This window comes from Salvelinus alpinus, chromosome 18, assembly GCF_045679555.1.
Source record: "Salvelinus alpinus chromosome 18, SLU_Salpinus.1, whole genome shotgun sequence".
NCBI classification, from domain to species: domain Eukaryota; kingdom Metazoa; phylum Chordata; class Actinopteri; order Salmoniformes; family Salmonidae; genus Salvelinus; species Salvelinus alpinus.
Window position 1 is genome coordinate 10,687,868 of NC_092103.1, and position 24,000 is coordinate 10,711,867.

Below are 24,000 nucleotides of genomic sequence, written 5' to 3' on the forward strand. Positions count from 1 at the left end.
TTATTAACCACATACTGCGGTCAAAAGACACAGAGTTATTAACCCTCAACACAGCCACACTGTTAAAACTCACACCCATGTGTTATAACCTATAGTAATTGAGTCATATACACAGTCAAACAGCACTTTCCTGCTGTCTGGCAGTGTAATGTTGATGGCGTTTAATAATAATGGGGCGCCAGGTAGCCTAACGGTTAGAGCGTTGGGCCAGTAACCAAAAGGTTACCTCTATGGGCCAAGCTTAGCTTAGCCTAGTCTGAGTGTGCAGATTCTCACTGCCCCCTGTGTTGCCTTCTCGGCAGACACTCAGCGAGTCTGACTAATCACTACGGACACAGTAGCTCATCCTATTAAGTCACCGTTAAGAGAACGATGAGAGAGAGAGAGAGTTGAAAAGCCAAGGTAAGTAGAATGGCCTTCCTGAACTGTTTAAGTGACTGAGTCTGACCACACACAAACATACAGTACATGCACATGCATAGAAATAGAATGAACGTGCATAGAAATAGAATGAACGTGCATAGAAATAGAATGAACGTGCAGAGAAATAGAATGAACGTGCATAGAAATAGAATGAACGTGCATAGAAATAGAATGAATGTGCAGAGAAATAGAATGAACGTGCATAGAAATAGAATGAACATGCATAGAAATAGAATGAACGTGCATAGAAATAGAATGAACGTGCAGAGAAATAGAATGAACGTGCATAGAAATAGAATGAACATGCATAGAAATAGAATGAACGTGCAGAGAAATAGAATGAACGTGCATAGAAATAGAATGAACGTGCATAGAAATAGAATGAACATGCATAGAAATAGAATGAACATTCTACATGCACAGACGATTAAGGGAGGAATGTGATACAGTAGTAATTATTTAATGGGCATCAGTCAGACTGCAGTCAGCTTGTTTACATTAGAACAGAGAGATGGTAGCGACCAGCTATAGACACAAGAGACATGCAGTTAGTTGCATCAGCTGGAAACATCTAGTTAACTACTGTACATCAGCCAGGGTTATCAGTCCAACATAACAGTTCTCCTGTCAATGTTATTATCTGTACCGTAGTAGTTCTCTGGGGCGGCAGGTAGCCTAGTGGTTAGAGCGTTGGGCCAGTTACCGAAAGGTTGCTGGATCGAATCCCCGAGCTGACAAGGTAAAAATCTGCCGATCTACCCCTGAGCAAAGCAGTTAAACCACTGTTCCCTTGGCGCCGAAGACGTGGATGTCGATTATGGTAGCTCTCGGTTGGGTTAAATGCAGAAGACACCATTCAGTTGTACAACTGACTAGGTATCCCCCTTTCTTACTTGTCTGTAACGAGAGAATTTCTCTGGTCAGGTTCTGTAGTAGAAGGCTCCTGGCTGTTATTTAGGGGCCTAACCAGGTTGTGGTGGACTTTGTTGTGGTATTAAAGGAACTGTGGGGGGTTAGAGGTTAGAGGTCATGGTTCCAGGTTCTCATAACAACAACAACCGGTGCTCCCACTTCAATCAGCCCTTCAAACAACAGGGTTGTTGGGTCTAATATATACCAGTAACACCACAGCTTTAAGTTTGTTTAGACCAAGGACTTTCTCACACACTCTCTCTCTCTCTCTATCTCTTTCTTTCTCTCTCCCATTGGCCCATTCCTCTCTCCCTCCTCTCATTCCCTCTCCCTCCCCCTCTATAATTACACCTTTCACCCTCTCCTCTCCTCCTGTCTCTCACCCCTGTCTCTCCTCTCCCTGAGCCATAGAAAGGGCAGCTTGTTGTGAAGGTCGTGCTTCACTCCCCGGTTTCGCTGCCGGAGGCCAAAAGGTCACTGGTTCAAATCCCACTTAAGACCCTCCATTGACGTGGGCCATCTGTCAGGGCTGGCCTGGGCCCTAATAAAGGCCGTCTAATTGGGAGGAGATGACATGCAGGCTGGGATGTGAGGCTCCACAGAGCCTGATCTGAAGGGAGGGTAAGCCTGGTGGCCCGGTGGGCACAGGGGCCAGACACGTGTTGATGGGATGGTTGAGATCTGACTGGGGCCACAGCACACAATCACACACACACACACAGGCCCACACGCAATACACAGGCAGACAGACAGGTTGGACAGGCACATGTGATCAGCTCTCTAGGGACCCCAGTTTATGATCAAACCATAAATTCTGTTGGCTGTTCACCAAAACAGGGGATTTGGTGTCTGTTCTTCTTAGAATAGCTTAGTTTACCTGCCTTTGGTACAAACATGTTGACATCTTCATCTCAAGACATATTGAAGCAATGAAAAGTGAAAGGAAGCTATGATTTCTGAAGGGGGAACCAATCTTACCTGTCCCCATTCCCCTGGGATCCATCTAGGTGGCGGACAGCGTCCCAGACTACAGCGGATCCTGACGGGGGGCTTATTGTGGGAGGGACAGTGGGCGGGGGGGAAGGTCTTGGTCAGGTCGTTGCTCTTACACAGCACAATGCGGTGCTTGAACCCAGGGCCACATTTAGGCGTACACTGGGAGCAAAAGGAAGAAGAGAAAAGCTCAATAAAACTATTCACCTTTGACTTTTTTCTACATTAAACATTTGTAGTTCCCTAATACAACTACTGCTGTCACGCAAAGCGATCCCAGTGGACAAAACTGGTTAAAATGACCAGTTTTTCCCGCTGGGATGTAAAAAGAGGCGGTCCTTCTCCTACCTCTGACCAATCCAGAGTGACCCACCGAGGGGGGCAGGACTGGTTGTTGCAGGCCTCTCGTTCTATTGGTCGGTGCGTCAGACAGTGGCTGTCCTCCAGGGTCTCCTCCTCAGCAGGCCCCATCTTCCTGATGCACAGAACCGTCCGAGTCCGCATCCCGCCGTCACACGTCTTCCCACAGTCCGACCAGTCCCCGATAAACCACCTACAACAACACGATCACGAACATTAGAACAACGACTTAACCATAACTGGAATAGAACGACAATGGAACTGTCACTTTAAGAGGACAGTCCCATTGGAACCATATGTATCAGATCTGTCTTCATATGGCCCCCAGTATTATGCAGTATCAGAAATTGGATAATATGCTTCAATTGTATATTCTGGAGGAAATATTTTCTTGTGCACTGCCAAGACTAATTCCCTTTAAGGGCAACACATTTTTCTAACTACACAACATGTTGTCAGAACACAGCCAACACAGACATCCAGCGACTGGGAGACGTTACATTCCTGATCCAGCTTACGTCATTGTACAGAGAATTAACATTGTCTCCCGACATCTGGGTCGCCTTCCACCCCCCCCCCCCCCCCCCCCCCGCCCATGCCATGCTGGGTATTCTAAAACAATCATGTTTACACGCTCATGTTGATCCAGTACTCTCCCTGACTGTGGACACTATGTTTGCCTTCCTGATTGAAAAATTGTAGCAGTTCACTTAGATACTGCAATGGGCAACAAGGGCTGTCTGAGAAGAGAGAAGAAAAGGATTCCACTAACAAGCTGAATACCCATAGATAGTGTTTGTTCCTATGTCAACCTGGCCCTTAATGGAGTGAGCTGATGAGTTCAAATATAGCTTTCTTGGGCATTGAGTGAAGCCAGGAACGGGCTCCATATCAGTTCATTACAGATGCCCATCTAACCGTAACGACTTATTCATCTACACCCAAATATACACACACATCACTGTTGGCAGACGGCTTCAGCCCATAGGCCAAAAGTATTTAATCATTTTTTTCCAATTGAACATCTGAGACATGATTGAACTCTGTCTGACCGTTCCCTCAGCCCTTGCAGAGAGGCTAAGCGTTTTTGGCCACAACACACACACACACACACACACACACACACACACACACACACACACACACACACACACACACACACACACACACACACACGCACCTACACACACTCTCAAGGATGCGTGCGTGCACTCACCACTCACTGACACAGAGACGCACACACACGCTCGTGCGTATATTATCCCTCGATGGTTCATAGCGCAAGCTAGCCAATAAAATTAAACGCAGGTGGTCATTTTCAGCATTTTCATTCTTGGGCATAAAACAAGCTTCGAAAAGAGTTAACATATGAAGTTATAAATCATTGCCGTTTTATTTTAGCATTTTCTTCAAAACACATTTTACAGCTAAGGGACTCCTTGAAGGCAAATTAATATGGCAAGTCATTATCGTTTTTTTACGAAATAGTCTTAACCGGAGCTTATGATAGACCTAAATGCTTGTGTAGTCTTCTGAACCCACTTCACCCACTATCGACTATTGGTTGGTCTCTGGTTGTCAGTCATTGAAAGGTTGTATGTAATAAGTGGTCCAACACCAGTATTAGTATTTCCTGTGAGCCAGGTTAGCATACAGTACACCCATCCAGCATAGTTTAGCAGGATATCTTTCTTTTCCAAGATGGACATTAGGTTAATAGAGTCTGAGGGTCTTACCTGGGGAGCAGGTACTGTACGTGACCACTGTATTGTATTGTATTGTAATGTTTTGTATTGCATTGTGTTGTATTGTATTACATTGTATGGTATTGTATTGCATTGTATTGCATTGTATTGCAATGTATTGTATGGTATTACATTGTATGGTATTGTATTTTATTACATTGTATGGTATTGTATTACATTGTATGGTATTGTATTGCATTGTATTGTAATGTATTGTATTGCATTGTATTGTATTGTATTACATTGTATGGTATTGTATTGCATTGTATTGTATGGCATTGTATTGAATTGTATTGTATGGCATTGTATTGAATTGTATTGTATTGTATTGTATTGCATTGTATTGCATGGCATTGTATTATATTGTATTGTATGTGATGCTGGTTGAGAGTGACTGGTAGTCTTACATACTCTGGGGGGGCAGATACTGTACATGACCACTGTATAGTATTGAATTGAACCATATTGTCCTGTATTGTAGATGAAAGTCTTACTGTACGTACTCCGGGGGGCACGGTTCAGTGTTGCAGGACCTCTGGTTCTCCGGAGGTTTGTTGTCTGGGTCACAGTAGCTGTTCTGCACCACCGAGTTATCATCCAGACGCTTACACAGCACTTCCTGCTTCTGAGAACCTAACAGAGAAGAGGGAACACACACACAACACCCAGTTATTGTCCAGCCTCTTCCTGTATGATGCATCACTTCCTGGGAACCCTGACTTGAGAAGGGGAGTAAAAACACACACGACACCAATTTCCCTGATTAACTTTTAATTCCTGAAAATGTTTTAAAAAACAGTACCGAAATCACCTTCTTATTCTCCTGCACATGAACCAGAGTGCAGCAGGCAGCTCCATACGGTGCAGTGTGTCTGTGTTTGGGTGGAGACGTAAGGGATAGTTTCAGTCTGTGGTAAACCCAGATGTGTAAATGCCTGGTGCCTTACAGGATATGTTGGTAAAAATCACTTTTACGGAGCAGCTCTTTACTTTGGCTGCTGGTGCATAGTCTGAGGGCTACCGTATCGCTGTCACCCAACTCTCTGTGTGTGTGTGTGTGTGTGTGTGTGTGTGTGTGTGTGTGTGTGTGTGTGTGTGTGTGTGTGTGTGTGTGTGTGTGTGTGTGTGTGTGTGTGTGTGTGTGTGCGTGCGTGCGTGCGTGCGTGCGTGCGTGCGTGCGTGCGTGCGTGCGTGCGTGCGTGCGTGCGTGCGTGCGTGCGTGCGTGCGTGCGTGCGTGCGTGCGTGCGTGTATGGGGTCTCATGGGACATATCCTAGGACCTACACCATACTAATCTTGCCCACCAACCGGCTCTTGCTCTGTCAAGACGTCTGGTTTCCAAGCGCCTCAGAACGGGACTTGACTGGAAGTCTGTGGCAGGAGCGGACGAAACAACCGCCGATTTTAATTGGCTGATCTCTCCGTCCATCATCACCACCTAGCAGAACCCTTAGAACCTCCCCTTTGGATTTCGAAGTGCGAGCAGCACACTGACCAAGGAGGTGAGTTGGGGAAATCGGTGGTCCCGGTGATAGACCATTTATTTTGATTGTCCCATCTAATACAGCTGTAGCAGGCTCTCTTCCGCCTCGATTTTAACCCACGCCCCTTTCAAGTCCTCACTTTGTTGCACAGTGTTTCCAGGCTCTATATGCAATATCAATTGAGCCTGGGGACGCGGTGAACGCCATACTGGTCTGACTGGTGCAAGGAGATATGCACGTGTGCGTACGGTGACAGAGAGAGAGTGTGAGTGCGTGCCAGCCTGCTTTCCTTTGTATAGTGGCATTTGTATAGTGGTATACACACCCATAGTACAGCTGATTTATGGGTTGGTGTTAAAGCATCATGCTTGGAGAGGGTAGTGAAGTTGCCTGGATGCCAGAAGATGTTTTGAAAAGGTTGTATTAGCACTGAGATGCATGAAATGAAATGTTACGATTAGTAGCGTCAGCTAAATTCAACGGCTATATGATTTAAGGCCCACATCCAAAACGTAAGGATCTGTTATATTGATTTTGATATGTTGTAGTGTTGCTTGGTAGAAGTCGCAGAAGCCAGAATGTCATATATATTACAATGCTAAGGTACAAACATCTATATGATATGATATCTGTAGCTCTTTGCATAGATCTCCTTTCCCAAGAACTCTATTTTGGGTCTTTTTCAGTTCTGTGTATATGTGTTTTTTGTTAGAATATTGCAGGCATTTAGTGGCCATACTCGACAGCTGGAGAGGAACAGTATTTATTTCTTCATAAAAGCCCATTGCTTTTGGGGGTAAAATGAGTTGGTTTAGTCATTCTTGAGGCAGTGGTGGACATTTCGCTGTGGTTTCAGAGTGAGGAGGTTTCAGTGTGCAGTAGGACAAGGGTTTTGGACCGGCAGACCGTAGTATCTCTGGCAAGCCAGATCGTATGCTAGCTAGCCCTGGTTAACCCGAAGATATGCAAAGCAGCTCATTCATAGAAATTACACCATATTCATGTGCCTGGTTTAAATATGGAAAACACATATTAAGTTTTACTTAAAAGCTGAAATGACATTTAGAAAGCAATAAAGTTATGATCCTACAAACCCATGTGAAATTATCATACTGGGTTACCCCACAGTATTCTCCAGTATTTCCATAAGTATTGGTTGGTCCGGACTGGAAAGACACACAAGACACAATGTATCTCAAAGCTACTGTTATTGAAAAGAAAACAATAAAAATGTTGACAGTGTGTAACCATATTCCATTACCAGATAGCTAGAACAGCACTTTTAAAAAGCCATAGATCTCTGACACCTAAACTCATGCTCCCCACAGTCTCCATATTTACAGTATTGTGTTCCACAGGGCACAATGTTGAACATAGCCATAACGTTTTGCAACAGAAAGCAAAAATGTGCTTCTTTATTGGACAGGGAGCATTGGATAACTTCAAGTAACCAGTTTCAAAATGGTTTCTCTTGTTTGGTGCCTAATGAACAGGACCAGGTCAAAGCCATATATGGGCATGTGGTTGTTGCAGTGCATACCTCCAGCACAGGTGGCGGAGCAGTCGGACCAGGCCAGATGGTGCCAGGAGAAGCCCACCTCATTGTCCCCACTTCCTGTTCTCTGGATGGGAACGTTGAACTTATAACGGATCCCCATGTTCTGCTCCTGGAGAAGAACCTGGAAGTGAGAGGAAGACATTGTTTGATTATACACATTTGCAGCGTTGGCTTCAGTTCCATATTCATTCATTTTAAGTGCAGGTCCTGAATTTAAATAAACCGAAATTAAACAACTGAAATGGAATTGACCCAAACCTTTATCGTATTTAGCTTTGTGTTTTTTTCGTGCTTTTTTTGGTGTTTTTTGTTAAATGTCTGCTCAGCCCACATCGTCCTATATATGTAATGTATACAATAACTATGTATTAATACTATGATCCTCCCATTCTATGGAATGCCCACTGCCCTCATATGTCATGTCAGCTAATATGTTTTACTAGACGGAACAGATAAGGTTAACTTTGATTCTATACAAGTATAGAAAATTCCAACTTATCACGTGGAATGTGCAAGGTCTACATGATGGGGAGGGAAAAGCATTTGGTTCTCAAACACTTAAAGAGAATGTCAGCAGACGTGGTTACATTGAAAAATAGGATAAATGTAACATTTAAAGAGGAGCTGGGTTGGAGAGTCATATGCTGCCACCAACTGTAGTAACAGCAGAGGTGTAGGCATCCTGATAAATAAGAATACACAATTTCCCCTTATATCCCAGCACATGGACTAAGAAGGCTTTTTTCTAATGTTTAATTGTACCTTACATGGTGAAAAATACACATTGATTTCAATGTATTGTGCATTCGGAAAGTATTCAGACCCCTTGACTTCTTCCACACTTTGTTACGTTACAGCCTCATTCTGGAATGGATTAAATGTTTTTTTCCCCGCATCAATCTACATGCAAAACCCCATAATGACAAAGTGAAAAATTGTTTTTAGACATTTTTGCAAATGTATAAAAAATAAACAACTGAAATATCACATTTACATAAGTATTCAGACCCTTTACTCAGTACTTTGTTGAAGCACCTTTGGCAGCGATTACAGCCTCGAATCTTCTTGGGTATGACGCTACAAACTTGGCACACCTTTATTTGGGGAGTTTCTCCTATTCTTCTCTGCAGATCCTCTCAAGCTCTGTCAGGTTGGATGGGGAACGTTGCTGCACAGCTATTTTCAGGTCCCTCCAGAGATGTTAGATCGGGTTCAAGTCCGGGCTTTGGCTGGGCCACTCACAGGCATTCAGAGACTTGTCCGGAACCACTCCTGCGTTGTCTTGGCTGTGTGCTTAGGGTTGTTGTCCTGTTGGAAGGGTGAACCTTCACCCCAGTCTGAGGTCCTGAGCGCTCTGGAGCAGGTTTTCATCAAGGATCTTTCTGTACTTTGCTCCGTTCATCTTTTCCTCGATCCTGACTAGTCTCCCAGTCCCTGCTGCTGAAAAACATCCCCACAGCATGATGCTGCCACCAACATGTTTCACCGTAGGGATGGTGCCAGGTTTCCTCCAGATGTGACGCTTGGCATTCAGGCCAAATAGTTCAATCTTGGTTTCATCAGACCAGAGAATCTTGTTTAGGTGCCTTTTGGCAAACTTTAGGTGCCTTTTGGAAAACTCCAAGCAGGAGTGGCTTCCGTCTGGCCACTCTACCATAAAGGCCTGATTTGTGGAGTGCTGCAGAGATGGTTGTCCTTCAGGAAGGTTCCCCCATCTCCACAGAGGAACTCAAGAGTTCTGTCAGAGTGACCATCAGGTTCTTGGTCATTTCCCTGACCAAGGCCCTTCTCCCCTGATTGCTCAGTTTGGCCGGGCGGCCAGCTCTAGGAAGAGTCTTGGTGGTTCCAAAGTTCTTCCATTTAAGAATGATGGAGGCCACTGTGTTCTTTGGGGACCTTCAATGCTGCAGAAATGTTTTGGTACCCTTCCCCATATCTGTGCCTCGACACAATCCTGTCTCGGAGCTCTACGGACAATTCCTTCGACCTCATGGGTTGGTTTTTGCTCTGACATGTACTGTCAACTGTGGGACCTTATATAGACAGGTGTGTGCCTTTCCAAATCATGTCCAATCAATTTAATTTACCCCAGGTGGACTCCAATCAAGTTGTAAAAACATCTCAAGGATGATCAATGGAAACAGGATGCACCTGAGATCAATTTAGAGTCTCATAGCAAAGGGTCTGAATACTTATGTAAATAAGGTATTTCAGTTTTTATTCTTCATAAATTAGCAAAAATGTCTAAAAACCTGTTTTCGCTTTGTCATTATGGGGTATTGTGTTTCGATTGATGAGAAAAAAAGTGTAATCGAATCATTTTTAGAATAAGGCTGTAACGTAACAAAATGTGGAAAAGGGGAAGGGGTCTGAATAGTTTCCGAATGGACTGTACATCCCACCAGGGGAAAGTCTGGTGTTTTTAGCTATATTAGATAAAGAAACCATTATTTTAGCAGGTGACCTAAATTATACATTCGATAAGATTGACAAATGTGGTAATAAAAAAGGCACATTTAGGCTGAAAAAAGTGCTCTCTGTAAATGATTTACAGGACACCTAGAGAGTATTATTCCTAACTACAAAATACTATTTCTTTCTTTCTCAAAGTAAGAAATGCTATTCAAGAATTGACTGCATTTTTTTCTATTTACTGGATTTAAAAATGAATGATATAGTGATATCAGATCATTCTCCAGTATCATGAAATACACTTAGCGACAGAATTTGGAGAATGAACACATCTTCTGCACCTGAAATGTATTAAAAACCTTTACCATTATAAATGTTGACTTACAGTGCCTTCAGAAAGTATTCACACCCCTTGACAGCCCATTTTGTTGGGTTACAAGGTAGGACTAAAATGGATTTAATTATAATTTTTGTCAACGATCTACACAAAATACTGTGTAACTTTTAACACTTGTAAAAAGAAATATATGAAAAATGAAACACTAATATATCTTGATTACATAAGTATTTAACCCCCTGAGTCAATACATGTTAGAATAACCTTAGGCAACAATTACAGCTGTGAGTCTTTCTGAGTAAATCTTTAAGAATTTTGCACACCTAGACTGTACAATATTTGCACATTATACATTTTTTTATACTTCAAGCTCTATCAAGTTTGTTGTTGATCATTGCTAGACAGACGATTTGAAGTGTTGTCATAGATTTTCAAGGCGATTTAAGTCAAAAATGTAACTAGGCCACTCAGGAACATTCAATGTCATTTTGGTAAGCAACTCCAGTGTAGATTTGGCCTTGTGTTTTAGGTTATTGTCCTGCTGAAAGTTGAATTTGTCTCCCAGTGTCTATTGGAAAGCAGACTGAACCAGGTTTTCCTCTAGGATTTTGACTGTGCTTAGCTCGTTTCCATTTCTTTTATCCTAAAAAACTCCCTAGTTCTTGTCGATGACAAGCATACCCATAACATGATGCAGCCACAACTATGCTCAGCGATGTGTTGTGTTGGATTTGCCCAAACATAATGCTTTGTATTCAGGGCATAAATTTCCTTTCTTTGCCACATTTTTTGTACTGTTACTTTAATGCAACTTTTTGCAAACAGGATGCATGTTTTGGCTTCCTTCTGTTCAAGTTTCCTTCTTTTCACTGTCATTTAGGTTAGTAATGTGGAGAAACTACAATGTTGTTGATCCATCCTCAGTTTTCTCCTATCACAGCCATTGAACTTTGTAACTGTTTTAAAGTCACCATTGGCCTCATGGTGAAATCCCTGAGTGGTTTCCTTCTTCTCCGGCAACTGAGTTAGGAAGGATGCCTGTATCTTTGTAGTGACTGGGTGTATTGATACACCATCAAAACTGTAATTAATAACTTCAAAACGCTCAAAGGGATATTCAAGTCAAGGGGTGTGAACATTTTCTGAAGCCACTGTAGAGGACAGAGAAAAACCAACCCCCGATATAATTTGTGATGCATTTCAGGTGTACATTAGGGGGATGATAATCTCATACTTGGCAAAAATTTGATCTGATTTAGAGCTAACGTAGGCTAATGCGATTAGCATGAGGTTGGTTGTAAGTAACAAGAACATTTCCCAGGACATAGACATATCTGATATTTTCAGAAAGCTTCAATTCTTGTTAATGTAACTGCACTGTCCAATTTACAGTAGCTATTACAGTGAAATAATACCATGCTATTGTTTAAGGAGAGTGCACAGTTTTGAACATGAAAAGTTATTAATAAACAAATTAGGCACATTTGGGCAGTCTTGACACAACATTTTGAACAGAAATGCAATGGTTCATTGGATCAGTCTAAAATGTTGCACATACACTGCTGCCATCTAGTGATCAAAATCTAAATTGCAGCTGGGCTGGAATAATACATTATGGACTTTCTCTTGCATTTCAAAGATGATGGTATTATCTTTTACCAGATCTACTGTGTTATATTCTCCTACATTCCTTTCACATTTCCACAAACTTTCCTAAAAACCCAGCCTTATGGAATAATCCTTGGATAGCTTTTCAGAATTCACCAATAAATTGGTCCACATGGAAAACTAAAGGCACAGAATCTGTAAATGACTTGGTAACAGGAAATACATTTATTTCCATGATAGAATTAAAAAGTAATGTTGGACTGACCAATATAGATCGTTTCAAATACATGCAATTTAAAAATTACATATCACAAAATGTATATTTGAATCTTTTGGACCTCAGAGCAACCTTGAGCAAATCTGATTTGAGTCGGAAAAGAATGCTCATATGATCGGGAAAATATACAAAACCTTGCAGAGAGCATACCCAACTGACAATCTCTTAGAAAAAAATATTAACTTTAAAATAACTTAAATAACTTTAAAATAATAACAACAATAACAAATTGTTGGCGCAAGATGGAGGGACGGTTGGAGATAACTAAATAATGTACGCTTAATCCAATATACATAATGTATAGAATGTATTACACAAGAGACAAAATGCACATTCTACAGCACAACGGCAGAGTCATGTCTTAAGTGTAAAACTACAATGAGCAAAAATATAAACGCAACATGTAAAGTGTGCCCATGTCTCATGATCTGAAATTACACAGATGCACCTTGTGCTGGGGACAATAAAAGTCCACTCTAAAATATGTAGTTTTTTCAGACAACACAATGCCACAGATGTCTCAAGTTTTAGGGGAATCTTGCAATTGGCATGCTGACTGCAGGAATGTCCAACAGAGCTGTTGCCAGAGAATTTAATGTTAATTTCTCTACCATAAGCTGCCTGCAACATCATTTTATAGAATTTGGCAGTATGTCCAACCGGCCTCACAACCGCAGTCCACGTGTATGGCGTCATGTGGGCGAGCGGTTTGCTGATGTCACTGTAGTGAACAGAGTGCCCCATGGTGGCGGTGGGGTTATGGTATGGGGCAAGCATAAGCTACGGACAACGAACACAACTGCATTTTGTCAATGGCAAATTGAACGCACAGAGATAACGTGACGAGATCCTGAGGCCCATTGTTGTGCCATTCCTCCGCCGCCATCACCTCATGTTTCAGCATGATAACGCACTGCCCCATGTCACAAGGATCTATACACAATTCCTGGAAAATTTCCCAGTTCTTCCATGGCCTACATACTCACCAGACACGTACGACAGTGTGTTGCAGTTCCCGCCAATATCCAGCAACTTCACACAGCCATTGAAGAGGAGTGGGACAACATTTCACAGGCCACAATCAACAGCCTGATCAACTCTATACGAAAGAGATGTGTCGCGCTGCATGAGGCAAATGGTGGTCACACCAGATACTGACTGATTTTCTGATGCACGCCCCTACTTTATTTTTTTTAAGGTATCTGTGACCAACAGATGCATATATGTATTCCCAGTCATGTGAAATCCATAGATCAGGGACTAATGTTGCGTTTATATTTTTGTTCAGTATAATAACGACTCAATAATCCATGCTTAGTGGGAACGCTATAAACTGGCTGCCAGAAGTATTACAATGTAAACGTGCTTTTAATGCGTCTGCCTGCATATTTCAAGACAGGGCATATGGGGGCGTAGTGAGATACCCGATGGGTTGAACGAGTCTCTTCTCATCACTCGTCTTGAAAAAACGGGTTCTGAAAACGTGGAAATCAGTCAGTCTGCCGTCATTAACACAATGTAAAAATCAAAATGATTTATTATTGAAATGTAGAATAAGTCCCCAGTAAAACTGTACAGTACTGCAGCGGAGACTCGAATCATCCAATGAGCACTGGGTTTATGCAAGCGTATTTGGTGCAGTATTTGATGCAAGGGAACATAGGAATGATGCAGTTTTCAGTTGCCACAACGGAATGGCCTGTGGTGGGATAGACAGCTCTGTTTATTCCTAACCCTAACCGGGTTAACCCCAGCCCTATTCGAGTAGTGCTGTGGGGTCTGGTATTTCCAATATTCATGTCCAGGCAAAAGCCACTGCGGTCCTGAGGGCCATTGAGTGGGACGGCTTAAAGAAACACAAACACACACACACACACACAGACATCCAGGCATTACACCCACTTACACCCGTGCACATACACACACAGGCTTTCACAAGCCAGAACACGCTCGCAAACATAAACACACACCCTCACCAAAACACATGTCCATTTGCATTTGAATTGAGCCAGAAATGGCTTTTTCAATATCTACATTGCTGTGTATACTGTATTAAACCCCAAACCAGCACAGTCTTACTGGCCTGAAGGTCAGCTAAGGCTTGCTGGGAGCAGCTGTTGTGCTTCATGTCAATTCAAACTGGTAACATCTGAAGGTTGTCTTTGTGAAATTCACTTTTTCGTGGAATCTCTCCATCCCCCAAATTGACTAAGGACACCCGGTGCGCTGAAAGATGCCTGAAAAAGCCCTTTTTGTGTTTGATCCTCTTTCTGTGTCAAAGACAAACCCCTCCCCCCATTGTTTACTCAACACACAACAAAACAGTCAAATGTGGTTACCATGACGACCAGGTTGTCCGTGGTGGCCCCCAGGGCCTCTAGCGACTCAGGTTCGTCAAGTGGTCTCTTGTAGTGGAACGCTGTCCCTGCGATGTCAAACTTCCTGGGCCAGTCGATGGTCCACGCTCCGTTGATGAAGTAGTCATCTCCCTCTGACTTCAATGCTACAGAAAGGCACCGATAGAAGAAGGTGTCTAGTTGGATTTGTACCCACAGCACCGTGTTATAGCCCACTGAGATAAAGCCTAGGTAGGAGGAACGCGCTGGCGTCGCTAAGACACATTGTCAGCTCTCAGGCAGGGTTGAGTGTAGTTCACTGAACCCCCTACAGCTAAAATAGCAGCCTGTTAAAACGCTGACAAGAGTGGTGAGCCAAAGACTACCCAGGAACGGTAGCCAAGACAACAGGTGGTGGCAGTGTTTTGGTGTGATGTCATCACCATCATTCATCATCAACACCGTCGTCCTCTCCTGATGTCATTGGCAACTTTCTTTTCCTCAACAGACACTGTGCAGCACTCAGGGCGAGCTCACACGCACGCACGCACGCACGCACGCACGCACGCACGCACGCACGCACGCACGCACACACGCACACACACACACACACACACACACACACACACACACACACACACAGACTCTCTCACCTTTCAGAGGGAAAGAGAAAACGCACACACACACAACCACACACACTCTTCAGGTGAAAGCCTGGAAGAATCCCATGAATACCATTCCTGCTGGTCGTCAAAACAAAGGAGTCGTCTCCAAGCACAACACATCTCAAAATATCCATTTTCTCAGAGTTGAAATGGGGCCAAATTGAGGAGAAACGATCCAAACACTGTGTTCCCTCTCTCTCTCTCTCTATCTGTCTCTAGCTGATTCCTCATGCGTAAGCACTTTGCAGCATTTACGTACTTCATTACAACAATACTTATTTGACTCCTCCTGTTTTGGGGGATAGCTGACAGAATGCGGTCTTTACTGCCACCTCATCTGCACATTCAAATAGTGAGCTCTCAGTCCATCTCCACTGCTAAAGGCAGCCTCACACAACTTTACCAAGACCAAATACTCCCACAGCCTTTAGGGTCTGTCACACATTACTTGGAAGGGACATAGAGAGTGCCGTCTACACAATAGGACACAAAGTGACAATCGTTAAAACGTGTATCAAATAAAACAAATGTTGATATATAAATATTCTTCTATCCACTTGAATCCACGAGGGCCTCAGGGCTGTCACCGCAGGGTTGTAAATCTAACAGCGCCTGACGTTTCAAAGCCTCATTTCAGTCCTCCATCAACAACCTGAGCTGTAAATTCCCCACTCTGTCACACGGCTAACTCCCTACTTAATGTCAGCCCGTGACAACAGCACTAAATGAAATGGGCTTGTTTGATTCTTTCGATTCTGCCTGTCAGAGCTGTGAATGTTGTTCTGTTTTCGTCTGGAACGAAGAGGGGGAGTCCAACGCCAAAGACTCCCACTGGACGCGCGCTGAATACTTTCTCTAATGTCGAAGCTGTTAATTTAGTGCGAGTTAAAAATACATTGTCTGCTCTGCTCTAGACTGAGAAAGCACCAGGTGATGCGGAAAACTGGATCTTTAAACCAAGAACTGAAGCAAACCCTCTAATATGAAACAGGTTCATTTCAAACTGCTTCACATTACTGTTCACTAATTGTGTGGAGTTATGGACGGGCCATAACGACTTAGAACATTTTCAGATATATAGACTGTAAAGAAATACAGGATGATCAAAATAATTCGAACGACGACCGTCACGTATAGCGTTCGAAAGAGGTCACTTACCGATGTAGTTCTTGGACATGGCAATTTCTTGGATTTCTATGTGGACTGATCCCCTTGGTATCAGAACAACCTCCATGTAACCTGGTAGAGAAAAGGACACCACCATTACAGACACAAAGCAATTTTTTTTTAGATGCATTACTGGACATACCATAGAAGGAGAAAGTGCTTTTGTCTCTCTATAGACTAGTCTTGGAACCAGAGTCAGGATGAAGCCATATCACCAGTCCGAGTCCTTCACCGGATGATATAATTAATGCAAATATATTATGTTTCCATTTATGTTTTGACAACATGTTTCTCAACTCCACAAACTATACGCTTTATCATTGGGTGACAAAGGGGGGAAAAAACACACAGGTTTCCATGAAAAATGAAGTGTTTGGCTACAGTGCTCTGTTGGAGCTGGGAGAGGGCTGCTCTGCCAAAAAGACAATACGTTCCTGAGTTTTTACCTTGCTTTTCTGCACGAGGATGTGTCTCCCGGAAAGTGCTTACAAACTTGTGGTGTTTGGCAGCTTTCAGAATGCACAGAGGAATGGACTCTCTCTGAAACACATACTCTTCTCTACACACTGCTGTCTCCTCTACATTACACACTCCTCGTCTCTGATCCTCCCTTCTTTACACTGCTGTCTCCTCTACATTACACACTCCTCTTCTCTGATCCTCCCTTATTTACACTGCTGTCTCCTCTACATTACACACTCCTCGTCTCTGATCCTCCCTTCTTTACACTGCTGTCTCCTCTACATTACACACTCCTCTTCTCTGATCCTCCCTTCTTTACACTGCTGTCTCCTCTACATTACACACTCCTCGTCTCTGATCCTCCCTTCTTTACACTGCTGTCTCCTCTACATTACACACTCCTCTTCTCTGATCCTCCCTTCTTTACACTGCTGTCTCCTCTACATTACACACTCCTCTTCTCTGATCCTCCCTTCTTTACACTGCTGTCTCCTCTACATTACACACTCCTCGTCTCTGATCCTCCCTTCTTTACACTGCTGTCTCCTCTACATTACACACTCCTCGTCTCTGATCCTCCCTTCTTTACACTGCTGTCTCCTCTACATTACACACTCCTCTTCTCTGATCCTCCCTTCTTTACACTGCTGTCTCCTCTACATTACACACTCCTCTTCTCTGATCCTCCCTTCTTTACACTGCTGTCTCCTCTACATTACACACTCCTCTTCTCTGATCCTCCCTTCTTTACACTGCTGTCTCCTCTACATTACACACTCCTCGTCTCTGATCCTCTCTCCTTTACACGTTACACATCCTTTTTTATATCTACACCGAGTGTACAAAACATTGGGAACACCTGCTCTTTCCACGACCTAGAATGACCAGGTGAATCCAGGTGAAAGCTATGATCCCTTATTGATGTTACCTGTTAAATCCACTTAAAGGAGGATTTGTAAGCCTTGAGACAACTGAGATGCGGAGTGGGCAAGACAAAAGATTGAAGTGCCTTTGAACAGGGTATGGTAGTAGGTGCCAGGCACACCGGTTTGAGTGTGTCGAGAACTGCAACGCTGCAGGTTTTTTCACACTCAACAGTTTCCCGTGTATATCAAGAATGGTCCACCACCCAAAGGACATCCAGCCAACTTGACACAACTGTGGGAATCATTGGAGTCAACATGGGCCAGCATCCCTGTGGAACGCTTTCGACACCTTGTAGAGTCCCGATGAACTGAGGCTGTTCTGAGAGTAAAAGGGGTGCAACTCAATATTAGCAAGGTGTTCCTAATATTTTGTCCTCTCAGTGTATATACTACTCTCCCACTACGTGTACTTGCTCAGAGGAGAGACCTCATGACCCTTGACCTTTCCTTCCGTTTCTATGGAACTAGAACATTTGCACACCTGAAGTAAAGAGCCCTGTCAAGTTCTGTCCCCAGACTGGGTCTTACCTCCTCTGGGTAGGGAGTCATTGAACAGTCCCTCTGTGGTCTCACAGGTGCTGCCGTCCCCTCCACACACCCGACAGCGGTCCTCCTTGGCGTCCGAACCCAGGATGTTGTCACAGCCAACGTGCTGAGAGAGGAGACAGGATACCATGTTATATTGCTTTAAGTATAACTTACACCATAGTAACGACACTGTTTAATAATACTATAGTAATACCATAGTAATACCATAGTAATAAAGAAAAGTGCTGAAGAAGTGACTTCAAGTCTGTGGAAGCTGCATGGAGCAGCAGTTTTACGTCAATTTAAAACGCTAACTCATGATTGGATAGTAAGTGATTAACAACCGTAGAACGACAGTTGGACGAGAGGGTCAGACTGAACAGTCGTTGAACAGTCGTTGAACTGCCAGTCTCTTTTAGAGAGTTACGGTAAAGTGAGTATTTCATAGTTGTATAGACTCCTCTAAAATGTGATAGGGAGAATTAGCGGGTGTCACGTTAATGACAGAAGAGAAAAATAAATGTATTCTCACACATCCCTCGCATTCACTCTCTCTCGCCCCCTTTTGTCCCTCACTCTCTATTTTCTCCGTTCTCGCTCTCATTCTCTCTCTCTCTCTCTCTCTCTCTCTCTCTCCGTCCACATTTCTCTGCTCTATCCCTATCTGTTTCTTCTCTCTTTCATTTTCTCTCTGTTCTCTCTCTCCCTTTGTCTTTCTCCAACACGTGCACAGGCCTACATGAAGCATTTTGAGTATTTTCCGAGCAGCCTCCAAGCAGACGGTGTTCCAGAGATTAATCACATCATGTCAGAGACTCTAGAAGACTCTAGAAGGCCAACTGCTGCTGAAATAAAAAGGCACATTGGACTGTGACTAGGAATGAACATGTCCCAGTGCTTTCTGGGAAGAAACCTCCAACACACACACACACACACACACACCCTAACCCGATTGTACACATACTGTACAGTGTACACACACAGAACAAAGACAGCAGTAGATGCCAGATCTCATTATTAAACACATTATTTTCAGCTTTTTTCATTTTGAATGTAAATTCAAACCTTGTTTTCAACAAACGCCCAGTGGTGAAATAAATGACAGTGTCTTTCAATTCAACTTCCACATTAATCTGGATAGCCAGTTTCCTGAGGAGAACTTCAAAACAATCCCAGACATGACCTGTTGAGTTGTGATAAGAGTCTAGATTAAGACCTCTGCCAGCCACTCAATGAAAACCAACTGACTGAAACGCCAAGTTTTGTTCTAACGCTACATTGTTCCATATTGGATAATGCTATTTCTTTGCTGTCTCTCAGTCACTTTTTCCCAGTCAGTCAAGTATCATATAAACAAGGTCCCTTGAGATAAGAAGGAACACAAACACTGTGACTATAAACTGTACAAACTGGGTCGCAGGCTGAGTTTTGGTCGGGTCGGGTTTCCTGGTCAGGTCACATGGTCAGGATCATTACATTAGGTTACAGTCATCCAGTTTATTAGCTTATCTATCACAATGTAATCGGGTCAGAGCCGCGGTACAGTGTTTCTCCTATGGGGGAGTCAGCACCTTACTGGCTGGGTCCTGACTGGAAGCAGCGTGGGTCTGTTTGACTGGGGTGAGTCACAGCGTGGGAACCAGAAGCACTACTTTTATCTGGGGAAATTTACAGTAACGACAACCTAAATATTACCAGCACTACGTCACAAGAACACTTACCACACTCAAGACAGACAAACAGACACACACACACACACACACACACACACACACACACACACACACACACACACACACACACACACACACACACACACACACACACACACACACACACACACACACACTCTCTCTCTCTATCTCTCTCTCTCACCTTGCACTCTCCATTGATGCAGATGTCCAGTGAGTCGGCCTGGCAGCGTGTTCCATCGATGACGGCCGGGGAGCGCTCGGTGTAGAAGTTATATCCCTCCGCCAGACAGTTCAGAGCACACGGCTTCACACCACCTGGAACACACCGGAAAGAGGTCTCAAGGTTCAACGTACTGGACAAACTTCCACAGGGCAGGGGACAACTCATTTACACATAGTTATACATACAGTAGGGAGATATCAGACCAAACTTAATATATAATAATAATATCTGCCATTTAGCAGACGCTTTTACCCAAAGCGACTAATAGTATGCGTGCGTACATTTTACACATGGGTGGCATGACCCTTGGCATTGTAAGTGCCATGCTTTGCCAACTGAGCCACATCGACCTCAAACTTAGAGACATTTCTCACAAAGTGACTTTTGGTAACCTGTGCCTACACCCATGATGCAACACGGAGTGCCTGGACACAGCCCTTAGCCGTGGTATATTGGCCATATACCACAAACCCCCGAGGTGCCTTACTGCTATTATAAAATGGTTACCAATGTAATTAGAGCAGTACAAATACATGTTTTGTCATACCCATGGTATACGGTCTGATATACCATGGCTGTCAGCCAATCAGCATTCAGGACTCGAACAGCCCAGTTTATAAATAACAGTTGATTCACATCATACCCATCATGTGTGCCACGATGAGTGACATGACTATAAATACATCTATCTATAAGAAAATAATGCAGTTTACAATATAGATTTTTTTTTTTTTTCAATCACAGAAAACCTTTTGTGGTGCTAGTTGTGAGCCAGCCCTGTTCTCTTCTCTCCTCTAGAGTTTGTTGATAGTAATAAAGACTTCTATTAGTCATGCTTAGATCTGATCCTGGACCTGGGGCCTGACGTCACTTCAGTACTGACACTGGGAGAGATAGCTGGTGCTGCCATGACACTCACACACACACACACACACACACAGTGACATCCACGCTGAGGTTTTCTCCAATCTTCACATGTAGGCTGACAGTCCAATAGATTTGTACCAGCTACAGAGGGAGCTCATAGCGTTGACTAATGGGAGTTGTGTGAGAACAGATTTCAACTTTTAGCGTGACGGCCTGGGAGAGAGTAGGACTAGACTGTGCTTTATAAGTTGTGTGCGTGCGTGTGCGTGTGTGTGTGTGTGTGTGTGTGTGTGTGTGTGTGTGTGTGTGTGTGTGTGTGTGTGTGTGTGTGTGTGTGTGCGCGTGCATGTGTGTGTGTGTTTCTTTGTGAGTAACTTTCCACTGCGATCTCTAGTGAAAATTAGAGAACACATACAGGTATTGGTTGTTCATTTGACCAGTATTGTCACAGCAAAATAATCCTGCAGCAAGAGGATTTTAAAGTTTAGTACATAATGTTGCTTGATCGGTGGTTGGGCTATCAGCTGGACAAAATTAGGCTGCATGAATAGTGCAATCTGTTAATATAATTAAGTGCGGTTTTTCAGTGAATTTATGTAAATCGTGAAGCTCATCTCAGCAGCTAAAGAGGGATCAAATTAAGAACCTACATCTGTAAGGTAATAGTAAGTCCTGGTACCAATCCATCAATTATAGCCCAGATAGTGATGACCCAGATTTCAAGCCTCAATGGACCCAAATCCCACCCCTCCCACATTCCCACTCCCATGTCTTCATTGAGGGCTAAAGAGTTGGAATGGCTGTCCAGAGGGCCATCAAACACAATGTGGGAATCCCAGGAATTCTGGGCCTATCAAACAGTCCTGCCTACTGTTGGTATTAGATGTGTACACAACACAGTCACAGAGAGAAGCCTTTAGACTGTCACTGAGGGCCAGAGAGGACCACAGGCTCTGGGAAGCTACTGTATGATGAAAGGTATCAAAGCGCCGAACAAACTACTACAAACGGGTCGAGAAAGACAGCGGAATGGACGGGAGCGATTGATGGATTAATGCATTATTCCGATCTCACCTCCAGTGTAGGGCTTCCAGTTGTAGTATTTCCCACGGAACGGCATGCTGTCGAAGTCGGCACACTGCTTCACCCGGAAGTCCCGGGATCCCGATGGACATGCCTGGAAAACCGCGAATCAAAACCAACACATTAGATGTCAGGGTAGTTAACAAAGCCCAGTTTAACTGACCTTAGTACAGTCTATTGTCTGTAAAGACTTTTTCCTAAAACTGCTCTATTCTGTCCTGAGACCGTCTGTTAAGTTATTATTTCTCTCATGCAGAGAACAATATGTTTTGTGTTTGGAACAACTGCTTTGTTTCCCCTGGTGATTTGTGATGGATAATAGAACACTTATTTGAGTGGGTAATTAGAAACATCTCCGCTGGGTCGGCCCTGTCTGGTACAGACTAGACTAGGGCTGTGCTGGGGCTGGGGTTAGGGCTGGGGATGGGGTTAGGGCTGTGGATGGGGTTAGGGCTGGGAATGGTGTTGAGACTGGGGATGGGGATGGGGTTAGGGCTGGGGCTGTGCTGGGGATGGGGTTAGGGCTGGGGATGGGGTTAGGGCTGGGGTTAGGCCTGGGGCTGTGCTGGGGCTAGGGTTAGGGCTGGGGATGGGGTTAGGGCTGGGGATGGGGATGGGGTTAGGGCTGGGGCTGTGCTGGGGATGGGGTTAGGGCTGGGGATGGGGTTAGGGCTGGGGATGGGGTTAGGGCTGGGAATGGTGTTGAGACTGGGGATGGGGATGGGGTTAGGGCTGGGGCTGTGCTGGGGATGGGGTTAGGGCTGGGGATGGGGTTAGGGCTGGGGTTAGGCCTGGGGCTGTGCTGGGGCTAGGGTTAGGGCTGGGGATGGGGTTAGGGCTGGGGTTAGGCCTGGGGCTGTGGTTAGGCCTGGGGCTGTGCTGGGGCTAGGGTTAGGGCTGGGGATGGGGTTAGGGCTGGGATTAGGGCTGGGGCTGTGCTGTGGCTGGGGTTAGGCCTGGGGATGGGGTTAGGGCTGGGGATGGGGTTAGGGCTGGGGCTGTGCTGTGGCTGGGGTTAGGCCTGGGGATGGGGTTAGGGCTGGGGTTGGAGTTAGGGATGGGGTTAGGGCTGGAGATGGGATTAGGGCTGGGGATGTCATTAGGGCTGGGGTTAGGGCTGGAGCTGGGCTGGTCTTGACTGGGGGCTGGGCCAGATCGACACTGTTTGGTTCAGACTAGACTTCGGCGGGGGTAAGGTGCTGGGGCTAGCATTAGAGATGAGGCTGGAGCTAGGACTGGGACAGGTACTGGGGCCAGGGCCGGGGCCAGTGCTGGGGCTTGGGTTGGTGTTCTGTGCCTTGGAAGGCTCTCCAATCTCTGGAGACCTTCTCCCAGTCCTCACTTCCCTCATCAACTTATCCCTGACCACTGGCTGAATCCCCTCTGACTTCAAGATGGCCAGTGGTTCCCCTCCTCAAGAAACCAACATTCGACCCTTCTGACGGCAAAAACTACAGACGGTATCCCTTGTTTCTTTTCTTTCCAAAACAGTTGAGCGTGCGGTCTCTGACCAAGTCTCTCGTTATCTCTCTCAGAGCGATCTTCTTGACCCTAACCACTCAAGCTTTGTCACGGAGGCTCTCCGCTCTCCCGAAGCTGACTCTCTCTCCTCTGTTCTCCTCCTCCTAGATCTTCGACACCGTGAACCATCAGATCCTCCTCTCCACCCTCTCAGGGCTGGAGGTCTCAGGCTCTGGATTGCATCCTACCTGGCAGGTCCAGCTTAGCCCAGTCAAAGCGCTTCTCTGTCCTGGCATCCCAATGGTGGAACCAGCTTCCCCCTAACGTCAGGACAGCGGCGTCCCTACCCATCTTCCAAAAACGTCTGAAACACTACCTCTTTAAAGAGTATTGTAAATAAATCCCATGCCCCCCCCAACCCCAAAATGTAACTCAAATATTTTAAAATGCGCTTGTTTTTTCCTACCACCACTGACTTT

The 24,000-nt window shown here is 44.5% G+C and overlaps 1 protein-coding gene across 3 annotated transcripts in view; it reads right to left on the reverse strand.

Annotated features, from left to right (window-relative positions):
- The window catches only part of LOC139543735 (A disintegrin and metalloproteinase with thrombospondin motifs 6-like), an 89,527-nt gene that overhangs the window by 6,521 nt on the left and 59,006 nt on the right, over positions 1-24,000 (reverse strand). For 2 of the 3 annotated variants that reach the window (XM_071350101.1, XM_071350099.1), the window contains exons 15-23: positions 22,052-22,154; positions 20,069-20,202; positions 18,194-18,317; positions 16,269-16,349; positions 14,449-14,612; positions 7,458-7,596; positions 4,928-5,066; positions 2,677-2,881; positions 2,314-2,490 (exon numbers count right to left, since the gene is read on the reverse strand). In XM_071350101.1, coding sequence (XP_071206202.1) covers positions 2,314-2,490; positions 2,677-2,881; positions 4,928-5,066; positions 7,458-7,596; positions 14,449-14,612; positions 16,269-16,349; positions 18,194-18,317; positions 20,069-20,202; positions 22,052-22,154 — 1,266 coding nt within the window. The remainder of the gene's footprint in view (positions 1-2,313; positions 2,491-2,676; positions 2,882-4,927; positions 5,067-7,457; positions 7,597-14,448; positions 14,613-16,268; positions 16,350-18,193; positions 18,318-20,068; positions 20,203-22,051; positions 22,155-24,000) is intronic. The other variant, XM_071350100.1, reaches the window with a different exon arrangement.